We start from the raw sequence: 19,523 nt of genomic DNA on the forward strand, positions 1-19,523 counted from the left end.
AGTAGATGTGCAGGTGTGTGTGTGTAGGTGGATGTGGGGAGTTGTGGATGGGTGTGGGTACATGTGTGGGTGTGTTTGTACATGTAGGTGTGTGCGCGTGGGTGTGCATGTGAGTGGGTGGGTGTATGGGCATGGGTGGTGTTTGTGTGTGTGTGAATGGGCTAACATGTGGGATGAGTGGTGTGTGTGTCTGGGTGTCAGTGGGTGTGTGTGCATATGCTTGTGTGGGTGTGTGGGGGACTGGAGGGGGTATTGGATTGGTGGGTCTGAGGGCAGGGATGGGGGAGCAGGCCTCCGGGCCGCGGCATCAGAGTGTGCACTGGCCCACGGTGGGTGGCTGTCTGGGCTGGCCTGGCCTCCCGGCGTGCTGGGTGGAAACCCTGCCCGGGGGGGTGGGTGGCTCCTGGGCTCGTGGGGCTCGAGGACCGGCGCCTTGCTTGTCCCTGGGTGGCCGGGCCCCGGCCCTGGCAGAGGTTTGGTGGCTGGTATCCCCGGCCCCCTGGGGCCGGTGCTCGGCCGCTGTGAGGCCTTCGGCTGGGGCGTCCCTTGACCATCTTTGGGGCAGACACGCTGTCGCCTCTCGGGGGGGTGGGTTGGATCCCCCATCTCTGTGGTGTCTGCTGGTTGGCCGGGCCTTGGGGCCCTGTTTGTTGGCCCCTGGTCCTTGAACGGGGTGCAGTTCCAGTTGCATGGTGGTGTTCATCACTGAGTGCACCTCAGTCACTTTGCCTTGTTCTCTTTGCTTTACTCTGATGTAGTCACTCTGTCACAGGAGATTAATGTGAACAACTGATGTTGTGTGGATTTGTTGCTGGTGTTATTTTTGGGTGGTCATTGTTTATGATATTCTGTTCATGTTTTCTTATATTCGTCATTTAAGGTCTTATGTATTGAATTTTATTGTAATTTTGTTTGTTTGTTTTTTCTTCTTTCTCTTCTGCCCAGTTTACTCAGTTCTGGTTGTAGATATTGTTACCATGATAATTATCACCATGGTTGTTATTGTTTGTATTGTTGATATTTTCTTGTGAGGGTCTTCGCCACCTTCTTCTTTCTTACTCTCCCCCCTTCAACCCCTCGCCCCCCTATGTCAGGTCTGGCATCAAAATGTGGTTCAACAAAACTCATAATATAGACAGTAGGATATCAAGGGGAGCCTCATATACTTTATGAAGTTTCCCTGGGGAAAACAAATTTGTTCAGCACCAAAAGGCAGCCAGGCTACGATTCTGCTGTTATGATGATGACAAGACAAGTAAAAAAAAAAAAAAAAAAAAGAATAGCTTCCTTCCCGAGCTTCCTGTCTGTCATCCGTTGCAGCATCCCGCTTCAGCTGCCTACCACTGTCACTGCTTGCGAGTCACATGCCTCTGTGGCAGAGTGGTCTTTGAAAGAAATGAAGGAACGGTGAAGAACTTTCAATGACTGGACAAGGCAGAACGCCATTTCCACCCCCAGCTGCTCACACAGAGAATAAGATGCACAAAAAGACTGTAGCAGAAAAAGCTGCCCAAAAGAGAAATCTCGATGTGGCAAGAGGCAAGACGTGTATATGCATTGGGTCTGCTTTTGAGCGATGCTGGAGGCTAAAACAGCTTCATTCAGAACTGAAAAGTGATGAGGTGGTCACAGAGTTTCTGCTGGACAGGTACTTTCAGTTTACCTAATCATAGAACACAGTATTGCATGTGATAATGCGGCATCCAGATGCTATCAGTTACTGTAGTTCTGTAATGTTATGTTATTTGTGCAATGAAGATTAGCGTTAATGTCAGTGTTAACTTAACTGTTAGTGTAAATAAACCAAGTGTGTAGCATTAACGATCGCTTTAGATTTATCAGTAGCATTATAGACAGTGTTATTGATGTTAGCGTTAGCGTCAGCGCTTGCAGTAGCCTGAGTTTTTATTGTGAAGTTGTCAATAACCCTGTTCTCAAACGCTACCCCGAAGTTGCGTTTGACTGTGTTGGTTGTACAGGAACCAGAGCTAGTTCAGCAAATTGCTAGAGGACTTCCATGAAGTTCACTTTCAATTTTTACTTGCTGAACAACATACCAGTTCGGTAAGTATAGCTTTAACACATTTTGAGGCTTAAAATTCAAAGTAGTATGGTAAATGGTGCCCAAAGCACTTTACAAAGCCTCACATTCACCCATTCACACACACACACTGTACACCAGGCTGCCAGGCAATTTAGGGTACAGCCCAAGGACACTTTGACATGTGGACAGATGGAGGCAGGATTCGAACCGCTGACCTTTCAGTCATTGGACAACCCTCTCGACCAACTACACCACAGCTGCCCCTCTTAGACTTTTTAAGGAGCTGTGGAAACCCTGTTTAAAGATTCGACAGAGCAACATCCTTCATAGTTTTAATGCCTTTTTACAGTTTCTCACATGAAGATTTTTATAAGCCTGATATTTATTTTAATATGAGGACAAGTGATAGTATCTTGAAGATTTGAGCTACTGGTGCAATAACATTCTGCACTTTACCTCCATAGCACAGTTAGACACATCGTCTAGTACCTGAAGGCAGCCAGGTATTCTGCATCTCCCATGGGTGGATCGAGTCCTCCAGTGAAGGCAACATTGACGGTGAACCCGACTCCAGGACCGCTACCCACCTGCGGATGAAACGACAGACAGAAAACAACGTTTTATTATATATATGAGAAAATGTGTCCCACAATAACATACTAATATAACCACTTTAAAGAGTAGTCAAGCTTATTACATTTAATTACTCCTTATATTTCTCTGCTCTATACATTTTGAATGAAGAATTAAAACAATTTAATTTTAATGCAGAGCCAACAAATCAGAAGTCCATTGATCACAAAGAGCAAATTATTAATGTATACATGAAAGACTAAACTGTAACATCAAACTATGTCTACATTCAGATCAACTCCATGCTGAGCGATGACAGAAATAGCAGTATAGTAGTGGACTGATTAGACACCAGTTTTGAGATAACCTGTATAATGTGTTGAATATAAATATGTTAAAGTCTTCTTGAGTTCAATAGTTACATGTCTCATTTGTTAATTTAATATTAATTTATCATGTTATGTTGACATTATATTATTATAAGACTAATGACGTTCATTTTGTCTTCTATTTATGTAATTATACTTTCGTTTTTCTTTTGTTCAGACAAAAGAAAAAAGAAAAGTATAATTATATTATTATTTTAACTTTCATTTATTTATTATTAGCCACCCATTCCCAATTCCTGATTAATCCTGTAAGACCTAAAACAGTTTTTGTGATGACTCCTAAAGTAATTTTTGTCTACATTCAACCTTTCCTAATTGATTAAGGTTGCACCGACCCGATATTAGGATTGATATCAGCCCCGATATCAAGGTTTTAGCTGGATCTGGGATCGGTAAGAGCAACCAATTTGTAAAACTGATCCTTCCCCTTTAAAATTTTGTGACACAGGCTACGTCGTGCAAGCCGAACGTAATTCTAAAAATAACATGACGGACCTGTATGTGGAGGGGCGTGGTGGGTTATATAGCTCTGTAGATAAAGCTGTGAGAAAGTGAGAGTGAAGCGAGTTCCCCTCACTTTATCATTGACTACCTGCTGCCCTCTCTCTCTCTCTCTCTTTCTCTCTCTCTTTCTCAGTAGCCCCTTTTACACAGCACATCTGTTATGTGAATATTTCACCTTTATTCTGGAACAATGCTGTGTAAATGAAATGGTGGGATCACTTGGTCCAACCTTTATTGCAGCTCAGTAACACCTCTAGAGGTAGTAACAGAGCTGTGATAAAGGTGGAATCCATTTTGGCACCTACGGGGTTAATTTTTGCATTCTATCCAATTTTTCGCCAGACCTGACGTCCGTGCCAAATTTGGTGAGTTTTCGAGCATGTTTAGGGGGTCAAAATCCAGTTCAAAGTGTCACAGAATAATAATAATTAAAAACGAACGAAAAACAATAGGGGCCTTGCCTTCTGGCAAGTCCACTCACACAGTGAGTGGACCTGCCCTCTTGGCTCGGTCCCTAATAAAGACAGGTATGTAAATTTTTGTCAATGTCAAACCAAAGAGTTTCAGACATAACAAACCACACAGTGAAGATACTGCCAAGAAAAATGGGTTAGAAATCTGTCAGACAGAAGTCTGAAATTTCAGTGTTGACCAGAGGATTTAACGTTACTTTAATACCCAAACAGATCACAGTGGTTGATCTTATCACAGCAACAGAGTCTGCAATCAGAAACAGCAACTTAGCAGATACTGCTACTGCTAAATCCATCAGTCTGAAGGTGACTGCAGCCCCTTCCAGCTCTAAAGAGGGATCAGAACAAGGGGAGATGCACAGTGGTTCATAATACAGTGGACTACTAGAGCAAAATGACCAGCTTTATCAGTAATACCACCATCTGTGGGACTGAGGCAAGACCCCGTAAGCAGCTACAAAAAGAAAGTTATAGAAAGCCTGCAAAAAAACATCAATAGACTACTTTACTACAGACTGTTTATGGACATAAGGAAGGAGCCCCCCACCCCCCAGACTCATTTTCAGCAGCATTAACTTGGTCCCATACAACCTCTCTAAAAACACCTGGCAACCATATTGGCCGTTTTGGTTGGGAACACACCACATCATGGCAAAAACTCACAGGACTTTGTCAACAAGGTCAAAGAAGTAACCATGTCACTTCACTGTTCACCTGCATTCCCACACAGGAAGCAGTTCAGGCAGTGAGGACCCAATTACTCTAGGACCACATCCTTGCTGACAGAACCAACCTCAACTCGGACCAAATATCTCCTATGCTAGAGCACTACCTCAGCTCAACATACTTCAAGTGCAATGGAGACTTCTACAAACAGAAGCAAGGCTGTACCATGGGCTCCCCAGTGTCCCACATCATAGTCAATACATGGAATATACATGGAAGTAGGGCTGCACTATTAATCGATTTTAAGTCGAAATCGGATTTTTAAAAAAGGGAAATCGTCAAATCGATTTCATCTCTCTCGTGCCTCCTGGCCGCGCACTCGCGGGCTACCATAGGCTCTTCCTCCTATCTGTCACAGCAGTCTTTCACAGAAGTCCGTGTAATGACCAGACTTTAAATCTGTTAGGAACCCGCAGTAGTGATACCAATGTAAGACGTGGCTTCACGGACTGATCCTGCAATTAAAATATAGCTGCATGGGGATCACTCATCTTACGTTGTCTGGGATCCGTACCGTACTGTCTTCTTCCGATCTGGGTCCGGGTCACGGGGTCAGCAGCCTCAGCAGAGAAGCCCAGACAGCCCTCTGCACAAACCCATCCACCAGCTCCGGGGTTCTTTTTCTAACTTTGCTTGGTGTTTCACTATGGGAATCACCGTCGTTCCTATAGCGATTCCCATAGTGAAACACCTCACTCTGTTATCAAAGAAACAGGGATTACAAAAGTAACCCTCCAATATAATCCCTCCATCGTGTCCTGGGTTGGTCTCTTCCACACACGGATCCCCCAATTCAAATATAACCGCATGGGGATCACTCATATTACATGGCCCACGCACGCACAACTGATACCTGTCACTAACTTCTGTGGGCCCAGATACCCCAAAAAGGAAAACTATATAAATATATATATATATATATATATATATATATATATATATACACATACACACACACACACACACACACACACACACACATATATACACACATACATACATACATACATACACAGTGGGGCAAAAAAGTATTTAGTCAGCCACTGATTTTGCAAGCTCTCCTACTTAGAAAGATGAGAGGTCTGTAATTTTCATCAGAGGTACACTTCAACTATGAGAGACAAAATGAGAAAAAAAATCCAGGAAATCACATTGTAGGATTTTTAAAGAATTTATTTGTAAATTATGGTGGAAAATAAGTATTTGGTCAATAACAAAAGTTCAACTCAATACTTTGTAACATAACCTTTGTTGGCAATGACAGAGGTCAAACGTTTCCTGTAAGTCTTCACCAGGTTTGCACACACTGTAGCTGGTATTTTGGCCCATTCCTCCATGCAGATCTCCTCTAGAGCAGTGATGTTTTGGGGCTGTCGCCGGGCAACACGGACTTTCAACTCCCTCCACAAATTTTCTATGGGGTTGAGGTCTGGAGACTGGCTGGGCCACTCCAGGACCTTGAAATGCTCTTTACAGAGCCACTCCTTCGTTGCCCGAGCGGTGTATTTGGGATCATTGTCATGCTGGAAGACCCAGCCACGCTCCATCTTCAATGCTCTCACTGATGGAAGGAGGTTTTGGCTTAAAATCTCACGATACATGGCCCCGTTCATTCTTCCCTTAACACGGATCAGTCGTTCTGTCCCCTTTGCAGAAAAACAGCCCCAAAGCATGAGGTTTCCCCCCCCATGCTTCACAGTAGGTATGGTGTTCTTGGGACGCAACTCAGCATTCTTCTTCCTCCGAACACGATGAGTTGAGTTTTTACCAAAAAGTTCTATTTTGGTTTCATCTGACCACATGATATTCTCCCAATCCTCTTCTGGATCATCCGTATGCTCTCTGGCAAACTTCAGACGGGCCTGGACATGTACTAGCTAAAGCAGGGGGACACACCTGGTGCTGCAGGACTTGAGTCCCTCTTGGCATAGTGTGTTACTGATGGCAGCCTTTGTTACTTTGGTCCCAGCTCTCTGCAGGTCATTCATCAGGTCCCTCCGTGTAGTTCTAGGATTTTTACTCACAGTTCTCATGATCATTTTGACCCCACAGAATGAGATCTTGCGTGGGGCCCCAGATCGAGGGAGATTATCAATGGCCTTGTATGTCTTCCATTTTCTTACAATTGCTCCCACAGTTGATTTATTCACACCAACCTGCTTGCCTATTGTAGATTCACTCTTCCCAGCCTGGTGCAGGTCTACAATTTTCTTCCTGGTGTCCTTTGACAGCTCTTTGGTCTTGGCCATGGTTGAGTTTGGAGTCTGACTGTTTGAGGCTGTGGACAGGTGTCTTTTATACAGATAACAAGTTCAAACAGGTGCCATTAATACAGGTAACGAGTGGAGGACAGAAGAGCTTCTTAAAGAAGAAGTTACAGGTCTGTGAGAGCCAGAAATCTTGCTTGTTTGCGGGTGACCAAATACTTATTTTCCACCATAATTTGCAAATAAATTCTTTAAAAATCCTACAATGTGATTTCCTGGATTTTTTTTCTCATTTTGTCTCTCATAGTTGAAATGTACCTCTGATGAAAATTACAGACCTCTCTCATCTTTCTAAGTAGGAGAACTTGCAAAATCAGTGGCTGACTAAATACTTTTTTGCCCTACTGTATGTATGTACAGGGGTTGGACAAAATAATGGGAACACCTTCTATGATGCCACAATGTTAGGTGTTTCCATTATTTTGTCCAACCCCTGTATGTACTTTATATATATCTACAGTATAGGCCAAAAGTTTGGACACACCTTCTCATTCTTCGCATTTTCTTTATTTTCATGACTATTTACATTGTACATTCTCACTGAAGGCATCAAAACTATGAATGAACACATGTGGAATTATGTACTTAACAAAAAAGTGTGAAATAACTGAAAACATCTCTTATATTCTAGTTTCTTCAAAGTAGCCACCCTTAGCTCTGATGACTGCCTTGCACACTCTTGGCATTCTCTTGATGAGCTTCAAGAGGTAGTCACCTGAAATGGTTTCCACTTCATAGCTGTGCCTTGTCAGGGTTACTTAGTGGAATTTCTTGCCTTATTGATGGGGTTGGGACCATCAGTTGTGTTGTGCAGAAGTCAGGTTGATGCACAGCTGACAGCCCTATTGGACAACTGTTAGAATACATATTATGGCGAGAACCAATCAGCTAAGTAAAGACAAACGAGTGGCCATCATTACTTTAAGAAATGAAGGTCAGTCAGTCTAGAAAATTTCAAAAACTTTGAATGTGTCCCCAAGTGCAGTCACAAAAACCATCAAGCGCTACAACGAAACTGGCTCACATGAGGACCGCCCCAGGAAAGGAAGACCAAGAGTCACCTCTGATGCTGAAGATAAGTTCATCTGAGTCACCAGCCTCAGAAATCGCAAATTAACAGCAGCTCAGATTAGAGACCAGATGAATACCACACAGAGCTCTAGCAGCAGACACATCTCTACAACAACTGTTAAGAGGAGACTGCGTGAATCAGGCCTTCATGGTCAAATAGCTGCTAGGAAACCACTGCTCAGGAGAGGCAACAAACAGAAGAGATTTATTTGGGCCAAGAAACCCAAGGAATGGACATTAGACCAGTGGAAATCTGTGCTTTGGTCTGATGAGTCCAAATTTGAGATCTTTGGATCCAATCGCCGTGTCTTTGTGCGACGCAGAAAAGGTGAACGGATGGATGCTACATGCCTGGTTCCCACCGTGAAGCATGGAGGGGGAGGTGTGATGGTGTGGGGGTGCTTTGCTGGTGACACTGTTGGGGATTTATTCAAGATTGAAGGCAACCTGAATCAGCATGGCTACCACAGCATCCTGAAGTGACATGCCATTCCATCCGGTTTGCGTTTAGTTGGACCATCATTTATGTTTCAACAGGACAATGACCCCAAACACACCTCCAGGCTGTGTGAGGGATATTTGACCAAGAAGGAGAGTGATGGAGTGCTGCGCCAGATGACCTGGCCTCCACAGTCACCGGACCTGAACCCAATCGAGATGGTTTGTGGTGAGCTGGACCGCAGAGTGAAGGCAAAAGGGCCAACAAGTGCTAAGCATCTCTGGGAACTTCTTCAAGACTGTTAGGAAACCATTTCAGGTGACTACCTCTGGAAGCTCATCAAGAGAATGCCCAGAGTGTGCAAGGCAGTCATCAGAGCTAAGGGTGGCTACTTTGAAGAAACTAGAATATAAGAGATGTTTTCAGTTATTTCACACTTTTTTGTTAAGTACATAATTCCACATGTGTTCATTCATAGTTTTGATGCCTTCAGTGAGAATCTACAATGAAAATAGTCATGAAAATAAAGAAAATGCAAAGAATGAGAAGGTGTGTCCAAACTTTTGGCCTGTACTGTATCTATCTATATCTATCTATCTATCTATCTATCTTTATATATATATATATATATATATATATATATATATATATATATATGCTTAATTTGTCATGCACAAATGAAAGTTCTGTAACATAAAACCAAATATTTATTTTCTGAAAGATGATGAACTTTATTCAGAGCTGTTAGATAAATCTGGAAACAAAAAGGCTCTAAAAACATTCAGTATTTGCTCTGTTTTGGACATTGTATTGTAGTGTATTCCCCCTGGCAAACTTATGTTATTTTCTTGTTGTATACATTGTGTATATACTCTACTTCATTCAATAAAGATTTAATGAAAAAAATTAAAAATAATAGGAATGCTCCGATACCGATACCAGTATCGGGCATCGGCTCCGATACTCAGTGTGTGTACTCGTACTCGTACTCGTAAACGTAATCCGATACAAATGCACCGACACCACTTACAGCCGTGTGACATTCACAGTTCAGTGCAGCAGGTACGAGGCAGTGGAATAATGTGTGGGGAGTGTGAAGAGTGTGGAGATTTTTCGAAATAAACGACTGTGATAAAAGTAACACTGACTGCAAGTAACGTTAAAGACACAGACGGATACGGATGGAGCGTTCTGTCCGTCCTCTGCGTACATTCCATCTGTTTTCCAGGAGCTGGTGGAGACAGAGAATACCACCGGGGGTACGGAGCGGTGTGGACCGCCACCAGCGGAAGTGAAAACGAAACTTGTCACTCATTTCTCTTTTCTCTTCCTGCTGAAGCTAAACTTTTAAACCTTACTAGCAAAAATGCTGCAACATTAGTATCACATTAGTGTTACCTCTGTCATCTCCATGTTTGTTATTACTGACTTTCTTCTTCTTCTTCTCATTAAACTTTACTCTTCTTCATGGAATTTGTCCAGTATGGTTAATTCAGAGCGGCACCCCCTGGTGGATTAATTGAGAAATGCTCATTCCAACACATAAAATGTCAGTAGCAGCACTTTGTTCCAGTCAGACTAATGACAACGACAATAAAGCACATTTACAAAAGGAACTAAGAACTGGAATGGGATTATTAAGTACTCGTATTGGTACTCAGTATCGGCAAGTACTCAAATGTAAGTACTTGTACTCGTACTCGATCTGGAAAAAAGTGGTATTGGTGCATCCCTAAAAAATAATAACTTCTATGGGCCCATCACGTGATATCATCACAGATTTGAGGTAGGGAGCAGTGCCTTGCATTGCGGGCTGCTCACAAAAATGACCTGCTGACTTCTGTTGTCTTCTGTGGTTTTACCCAAAAATCGAAATCAAAATTGAAAATCAAGTTTTTAGAGGAAAAAAACAAGATTTTATTTTTTACCAAAATCGTGCAGCCCTACATGGAAGAGGTGGAATGCAGGGCTCATATAAAGTTCACGGGTTAAGGTTATATGACACCTGCATCAAGATAAGGAAGGGAGACCTGGACACCTTCACCACACACATCAGTTAGTGGACTGTAACATCTGTGATATCTGTGACAACACCCTGCCTTTCCTGAATTGCAACATTCACATCAAAAGCGAGGGAGGTTTAACAAAAGACATTTACAGGAAACTAACCAACAAGGACCAATATCTCCTTTTTTTGATTCTCACCACCCACTGGAACACAAATTGGGGGTCATCAGAACCCTCAATCACAGAGCAAAGGAAATCCTCACAGAGGCCAGGGGAAGAAGAAGGAAGACCAATAGGTCACAGAAGCACTGAAGATCTGTGGTTACCCTAACTGGGCCTTCCTAAAAGCCAAACCATGGAACCATGAACCAAGAGGCAACAGAGAGGAAAAGCTGGAAAAAGCAAAAGACATCGTCATTCCATACACAGCTGGAGTCTCAGAGACATTTCTAAGGATTTTCAACCAACACAATATCCCAGTATACTTCAAATCCACCAACACCTTGAGACAGGCTCTGGTACACCCCTAGAATAAACTACCCTAGGGAGAGGCAGAGTAACACTGTATATGCTGTTCACTGCAGTCAGGAGTGTACCAACCTATACATAGGGGAAAGACTCTTAAGTCCATATTCACTTGGAGGAAAAAGGACACACTTTTGAAGACAGCAATGTCAGAGTATTGATTAGAAAAGTCAAGTGGTTTGAGAGAGCAGTCAAACAAGCTATTTTTGGTAAAGTGGAAAAACCTGCCTTGGAGGACTTGAACAAGGACCCACCCCTTCTTGATGACCCTGAAACTCAGACACAATACCCACTAATGAGCCTAAAACTCAGGATCACCCCTCTATGACCCTGACACTAAGAGTCATTAACATGACCGCTGCTGTCTTGGCCAGGACACTCTTGAAAAAGTGATTTTTATTTTCAATGAGCTTTTTTCCTGGTTAAATAAAAAATAATAATAATATGGAAAAATCAACCAACGCAGACCACTCTGCCTACAGGTTTATAAGTCTGCTTTCCCCCCACCAGCAAATAGAACTGATGAAGTCTCTTGGATGAGAAATGAAATATTGTCCAGAACAAATCCACTCCAGTTGCACTTTGATTCACCAGAAATCATGTATTCTTACCAGTTTTTCAATGTTGCAGAAAATGACGATGCTTCCATTTTCACTACAGAGCCTCTGATCATCCAAATGGGTCATATCTGATATACTGATGAGCTGAGAACCCTGAATTGATAGAATTAGTGGTTGAATAGTTACTAAACGTTTTGGATCAGCATCTGTTTTGGTTGCCAGCTGCTGTTTAAGACTTTAAGGGATAATCTCTATTATTTTTTTTTGCAGAATATTCTGATGTACCATACAGATTTAAAATTAAAAAAAAAAAAAAACACCAATATGTCTGGACTGCGGGAGTAAATGTGCTATTCCTGTTTTTGCACTTCATTTCCCGTCATGCAGCATGGTACTACGCTTCCGTGATTGCAAGGCAATTGTATTCCAAAATGACTAATATCTCCGAAAATCTTGGTCCTATCAACTTGCAGAGATATTTAATGTGGAGATAGGACTATTCCTCAACTGTAGGTACCAAATTGGCCAGGTAAAAACACACACACACACACACACACACACACACTCTGAGACCTTCCAGTATTATGATATAGATGATTTAGATGTGTCTCTATCAGATCAAACCTGGAATTCTATACTCAAACTTGTAAATTCAGCCTCCCTATTAACGTTGCACCAATTCAATAATAGGATCTGATATCGGCCCCAATATCAACATTTCAACTGGATCGGGGACCGGTAAAAGCAACCGATCTGTTTGATCAATCTTTTAAAATTTTGCAACACAGGCTACATCGTGCATGCCAAATGTAATTCTAAAATAAACATAATGGACCTTCATGTGGAGAGATGTGGTGGGTTATATAGCTCTGTAGAAAAAGCTGGGAGAAAGTGTGGGGGTTCTCAGTACGAACCGCAACATACCCCCCCCCCCCCCTCTCTCTCAAATATCACGAGGTACGCACAAGGTATGCACAAGCCGTGGCGCTGACACGCAAGGCCCCTTCATCGGTATCACTATCAGAATTGAAAAAGTCAGATCTGCGCATCCTTTCTCTCTATGGGAGTTTAAGACGCACGCCACTAAAACTAAACTATCTAGTATTTACCTTGAGTTTAGTCCTTATACACATGTCAATCATGTCTCAGCCTCACAACATACTGGACAGAGATCTTTAATTCCCTATCACTGTTTTTAAGGGTCGGACAAGAACTGAGCCCTCTGTAATGTTTGGCGCTACTGTAGAGGAGGTACCTATAACTTCCAAAAAGTGACATACTACTAAGACTGGTGGTGACTGAGAAGGTTTTTTTTTTCCCATTTGCTCCTTTTTGTCTTGCTACTTACTCTTTTTTCTGTTAGTGTTTGTTACGCCTGGATATGTGTATTTTATGTATATTATACTCATACATTTTTATACATCCATGTCTAAAGGTGTATTGGAAAAATTCTATTCTAGCTATTCTACTATCCTTTAATTCTACATTTATTTGGCAAACTAAAACTAGAAAAGCCCTCAGAGAGTGAAGACCTCCGCCAAGGCAGATCAGCCCCCCCCCGATGTTTGTCTGTCTGTCTGTCTGTCTGTGTGCAAGATAACTCAAAAAGTTATGAACAGATTTGGATGAAAATTTCAGGAAATGTTGATACTGGCATAAGGAACAAATGATTAAATTTTGGTGGTGATCGGGGATGGGGGCCCATGGGGGACCACTGATCTGCCTTGGGGGAGGTCTGTGCTCTCCGAGTGCTTTTCTAGAAAAGAGAAATGAAAAGAAATTTTCATCCAAATCTGTCCATAACTTTTTGAGTTATCTTGCACACAGACAGACAGACAGACAAACCAACGCCGGCAAAAACGTAACCTCCTTGGCGGAGGTAATAATGCATTGTTAGTTTATCCTCTATCATGCAGCCTCAAGGTTATAATTATGATGAATTATGTAATGAGTCACTCCTTAATGCCGCCTGCCATGCACCAAGGCAGCTTTAAGTGTTAAAGATTCACAGAGACTCACCTCATCAGGTGCTCCACTTCCAGGAAAGAAGTTCCCATCGTCATAGCGATGGATCGACAGGTAAAGCACATTGGGGTCGTCATAGAATGCCTGCTGGGTGCCATTTCCATGGTGAACATCCTGAGGATGCAAATATTATATGATTTTAAACAGTGTCTCAATGTGCGCCTTCTGAAAACATGGAGAATCAAACACATTCCAGATTCTGACCCAGTCCACGATGAGGATCTTATTGACGCTGAGTCTCTGCTGCAGCAGTTTGGCAGCGATGGCCACAGAGTTGAAGTAGCAAAAACCCCTGAAAGAGCAGCAAGCAGAAGGAGAAATCAAGTCAAAACACTTGACTGCTCCATTTTCATGTGTTCCTAGTGTATTTTAAACACTTGTAAGAAGGATATGAAATATAAATAAAACAGTCTTCGAGACAGCTGGCAGAATAAAGGCTCTCAATGCTTTATGTGCAAAATATAAACTCAACAGTTTATGTAACATCTGTCCCAGATGAGCTCCTCCCAAAGCAAGTATTTGTATATACATAGGTGAAGTGTCTCCAGCGGAGTGCAGTGTGAATGTGGGATTACATGGGAGTGCTTTCCTCTGCGTGGTGACCAGGAGGACGGACCACAGCAAAACCATTCTGCAAAGACAGGAGGCTGTCACTGACATGCACTCAGTGGAAGTCAAAACACACTCACAACACAAGGACGGGTGGCTGTAATGCTGCTTTTACAGTGAAACTATCAGACCTTTCCACCTCCATGTGATGGGTTTTCATGAAAAAACTAATGGGAACTCATTTTGTTATGATACTAAGAAATAACAATATCAGTTGAGGGAAGCTGAAAATGCAAAATATGTGTATTTAACTAAAATTATTATCTTGTCCAAACATAGAGAACAAGGTGATATCACAAATCTGACCTTTACAAGCTGAAACCCAACGGAAAACAGGTTCAGTAAACATCACACGGAGAAGAGTGCGACTACTCAAACTAAATAAACCTGCTAAATGTAATATTATAGCTTGTGAAAAGTATGAAAAACACCATAAAATTCTTGAATAATGGAGAGCGTAATATCTTTCATATTTTTATGCATCAACAAATATTAAGTTTGAAGGAAATTAAAATAATCCCTGGGAAAAACAGGGCAAAATGTGAGTTTTTCAGCTCTTACGAATGATTTAGCAAGATCAAGACCTTCAGCAGTGATTTTTTTTTTTTTTTATGCTTGATCAAATCATTTCTACATGTGATTGAGCTATGTCTATATTAATAAGCCAGGGGATAAGAAAAACTAAAATATGCTCTGAAATTTAAGTGGTAAATTTAGGAGAAAAAAATTACAAAATTGCCAGACGAAAACTCAAATTTTCTCGAGTTTAAACTTATTTAAATAAGTTAATGCCAAAAAAAATAAAAGAATATTTTCCGAGATCAAAATGGTAAATTCACAAGAAAAAAAAAAATTCTCTGAGAAGAAAAATTTCAAAAAGATAACAATCACAACCCATTTAGACATTAGATGGTAAGTAACTTAAGATAAATTTATGACCTTAATCGCAAGTATTTGGAGTACAGGTTCAGGATTTTGCAGTTTCCCATAAACAAGACGCTTTGTCATGACATGAATGGGGAGGTCAAAGGTGAGTTTGTGTGGTGTAACCATATGTGAAATGGTACAGATAAAGCAAGATTAGCATAGTTTCCAGGTGACAGTGATTGTATTTACCTTCAGTTCTCCAGTGGCCACTTTGAAGACCAGCTCCACTACGGAGCCAACAGCAAGACGAGCTGCGCTGGAGGAGTGGACCTCGTTCCAAATGGTGTCGCTGTCCACCTGAAACACAATTCACAAGTCAAATGCATTTTTAACTCATTCCTTCACTTTACGCATTTGACTTGTCTTGCTGTATTTTAAGATTTACATAGTCCAGAAGCATTTTTTATTTCAGATATTTTTGGTGTATATGAGACCAGAGGTGGGTAGTGACATGTTTTCTTCACTTAAACATCCTGTGCTCAATGATTTTTTATGGCATAGCTGTGCAGAAAATACGCTTCTTTACATTGTCTATTAGGGAATTTTATGACTTGTACCTTGATGCAGACTTTGTCTAATCACAGGTGTTATCAGACAGGTAGGGTGGTAACGCAATATATGTGACTGACACTGCTGTGACTACCTATCGCTGCTCAGTGACTGATATGACTCTTCTGCTCTATTTTGTAGATTGACAAAGTCTTGGAAAACTGTCTTCTCTCTTCTATAGCCATGTGAAAAAACAAGTTAATCTATCTTTATATTCACTCTTTCAATTTGGACCAAGAGGAGACAGCTGCAGAAGAAAAAGGTGTATCCTCAAGTTCTGGTGTTCTTCCCCTCTTGCAGTTTCAAGCATTTTATTCTCAAATTTATACAGATGTTTTATAGTAGGATGCCTTTTACTCGTACTTTTTAGATTTATGATGAAAAACATACATGCTGTCCTTTACATTTGGTCACACTATGTTATTCTTTATCTTACCCATGTGAATCCAGTGCAAGTTCACAGATGGTGACGAGAGCAGAATCATTATTCCCCATGTGCTTGCAATGCAAGGCACAGGGGACTATTGTTCGTTTTATTTATTATTATGACTTATTTTTATTATTAGGGGCTCGGGCATCGACACAAGCCCCTCTCCCTCATTGCAAAGCAATGGGAGAGAGGGGCTCATGGCAAAGCCACGAGCACCTATTGTTCTTACACGCATTTATTATTAGGTGCTCGGGGCCATAGGCCCGAGCACCTACTGTTGTTGCTCGCGTCTCTTTTCACATATTATTAGGGGCTCGGGGCCATAGCACCTATTGTTGTTGCTCCCATTTAAACTTATTAGGGGCTCAGGCATCGACACGAACACCTCTCCCCCATTGCAAAGCAATGGGAGAGAGGTGCCATTGTTCTTCCGCGCGTTTATTTTTATTATTAGGGGCTCGGGCATCGACACAAGCACCTATTGTTCTTCTGCGCATTTATTTTTCATCTTCCGCCACTTTTTCGCCGATTAATAGGGCCTAGGGCATTGTGAAGACCCCTGCAAATTATACATCAAAACACATGGTTTCATTGGGAATAGTGGGCTATTATTCAAGGTAGAAATTTGTTTATTTTTTGCAGAGTTATTCGCGAAAAACATACGAAGAAAGTCCCATAGAAATGAATGGGGAGAGGAAAAAATCAGCCAGAAAAGTCCACTTTTTTCCAGCCACTACTACTTTGCCATACTTTCACCTACAGACTTCATTTAAACTTTAAAACGCAGGCATTTTTGTCCTCTCCGCACGAATGTACTTGGTATGAGGATGGGGTTTATGGTTTTCAATAGGTGAGACTTCAAAAACCCCTAGGTTGAGTGAAAATTGTCCAAATTTGTAGTAGTAGTGTGTGATGTCATAACGCTAGAGTGTAAGAGCAGCAAAAGTTCAACTAAAAATTCTCAGAATAACTTGCCCTCCCGGCCAAACAATACATCGCAGGTGAATGATCTTTTCCAAAAATGTAGCCTGGGATTCATATGAACCCATGTTTGAAGACCTAGCTCTGGTGGTGACGTCCGTCAGACGCCAAACTTTGACAAACGGATTGTCCATATAAAGTGAATGGGAGTTCAGAACACATAATTCCCCTTCGAGCATGAAGTCTTTGGCAACGTTGAACCGACATGCCCCCCCGACCCCCTCTCACGATTTCCGCATGTGGAAATTGTCTAGTTATTATTATTATACAAAAAACTTTGAAAAAAAATGTGGCCCAGACCTTTTCAGATAGACCAACACGTTATTACAAAAATGTGCAGCCTGATCTCGAAAGCTGTGCTATGTATATGGCTTGACATTCCGATGCATGGATTTCATTAAAATTGTGAAAAACCAGTCAAATTTGTCCATCCGAAATGAATTGGTCCATTTTCAAGTGGCTACCATTCCCAAACAATTCGTGCTAAAATTATTCTGTCAACGCACAAATGTTCGGCCTGGCCCAAAGATTATCAGTGTGGTCACGTGGTAACGCTATCACTTATGGTTTTCACACAAAAATGCGAGAAAAAAAAACCCCATTCATTTTCAAAGGGAACAACAAAAAAAGTTGTCTGTTTTCTGACCACTACTGCTTCGCCATACTTTCACCTACAGACTTCATTTAAACTTTAAAACGCAGGCATTTTTGTCATCTCTCCAAAAATGTCTATGGTATGAGGATGGGATTTACGGTTTTCAATCGGTGAGTCTTCAAACCCCCTAGGTTTAGTCAAAATCTCATCTGCTAGAGTGGGTGATGTCATCACCTAGAGTGGAGAAGCAGCGAAAATTCACCTGAAAATTTTCTGAACAACTCGCCCTCCCGGCCAAACGATACATAGGAGGCAAATGATCTTTTCCAAAATTGGAGCCACGGTTCCTGGGCTTCATATGAACCCATGTTTGAAGACCTAGCTCTTTCTAAAGTGAAATGACAAGCAGTAGTTTAGGGGCAAATCCCTCCTCAGCTCCTATTCAAATCAATACAAATTAGTGTTAAGCGGATCGCTTTGCTCCTGGTGAGTTGACTGTTTTTACACTGCCATATCTCGGTCATTTCTCACAGTATGGAGAAAAAAACTACTTTTGTGTGTTCCCCAGATCTGTCTGACGCTCACAATCATGTTAGTTTTCACCCATCATTTACGGGTTTCCCATAATTAGCAGATGTTCGGGACCTTTTTCACATGGTTTCAGTGCTTGTGTCTGTCTCTCACTGCCTGCAGTGCTCGTTGTCATGGTAACGGCATATGTGGTCTGTGTGTCACAGCTGCAGACAATTAAGATAATTAAGGCTCCACAAAAAAAGATACACTAATACAGATACAGTACAATTAAAAATAAACTGAAATAATAAATAATGAATACAATAAGAATAAATGTAAAAAACATATAAATATAATTAGGCTGAAAAACTTCCCATAAATTCTCTTTATGAAATGAATGAGCTCACCTGGGATCACATTCACAGACGCATGGAACTATTCAATTAAAGGAGCCTATTGAAACACTGCTTTAACAGGACTGCCACAGACTGTGGGAGGGGATTCTCCTCTGAATACAGGTCTACAGAAAGTCTGTGGTGACGTCAGTCCACAAACACTGACACACACATTCACATAGGAAGTGAATGGGAGATACTTCTTGCTTTTACATCGCACAAGTCCACCGATCTGGCAACAGGCAAGCACATGGGTTACATTTCCTTCAGGAAATGTATGGAAGTCTAGTTTAGAGATAATGTTGTCTTCTTTTCACTTTGCCTAAACCAAAATCTATGTAAGGCACAAATATATAGACCTTTCAGCTTAAAGAAGATGTACAAACTAGTAGCTGTTAACCCATGTTTTTGTGTTATATTTGGAATAAACCTGGTAAATCAACCAATAATTCAAATGAGAGAGGGTTCAAATATAAGTATGTAATTCATTTTCATGGACTAAATGTTGAGCGATGATGTTAAAAATTGAAATTAAAACTTGCCCCCTTCACTTTTCAGCCAAATGTTTGATAGAAATCGTTTCTAATCGTTTCTATTATTTGGTAAATAATTATTACAGTCTATTATGTCTTTATACGATATGGTTTGGATTGTACCAGAAGGTTTACTCAAATGGACACTTTCTGGCATGTTTATCAATCAGAAGTTTAAATGGATGAAAGTCAATATTCAAGCCATCTCTATTTTCTACTTCTACTTCTTCCTCAAGTGAATCCTTATACTTGTGCCTGGATACTCAACCCATCTCTATATGCATCATGTACTATCCACACAGACTATATATCTACTTACCCCCACTCCTCCACACGGTAGCCGTACAAACATCGGAGTGATTGAACCTGATGTTGTAGAAATAAACAT

At 41.4% G+C, this 19,523-nt stretch overlaps 1 protein-coding gene across 5 annotated transcripts in view; it reads right to left on the reverse strand.

Annotated features, from left to right (window-relative positions):
* Nucleotides 1-19,523, reverse strand: part of LOC115435334 (histone deacetylase 4-like) — a 152,368-nt gene that overhangs the window by 10,676 nt on the left and 122,169 nt on the right. For all 5 annotated transcript variants that reach the window (XM_030157684.1, XM_030157693.1, XM_030157674.1 and 2 more), the window contains 6 exons: nt 19,455-19,501; nt 15,329-15,436; nt 14,179-14,234; nt 13,808-13,895; nt 13,598-13,717; nt 2,534-2,631 (listed from right to left, as the gene is read on the reverse strand). In XM_030157684.1, coding sequence (XP_030013544.1) covers nt 2,534-2,631; nt 13,598-13,717; nt 13,808-13,895; nt 14,179-14,234; nt 15,329-15,436; nt 19,455-19,501 — 517 coding nt within the window. The remainder of the gene's footprint in view (nt 1-2,533; nt 2,632-13,597; nt 13,718-13,807; nt 13,896-14,178; nt 14,235-15,328; nt 15,437-19,454; nt 19,502-19,523) is intronic.

The sequence above is a fragment of the Sphaeramia orbicularis genome, chromosome 2, assembly GCF_902148855.1.
Source record: "Sphaeramia orbicularis chromosome 2, fSphaOr1.1, whole genome shotgun sequence".
Lineage (NCBI taxonomy): Eukaryota > Metazoa > Chordata > Actinopteri > Kurtiformes > Apogonidae > Sphaeramia > Sphaeramia orbicularis.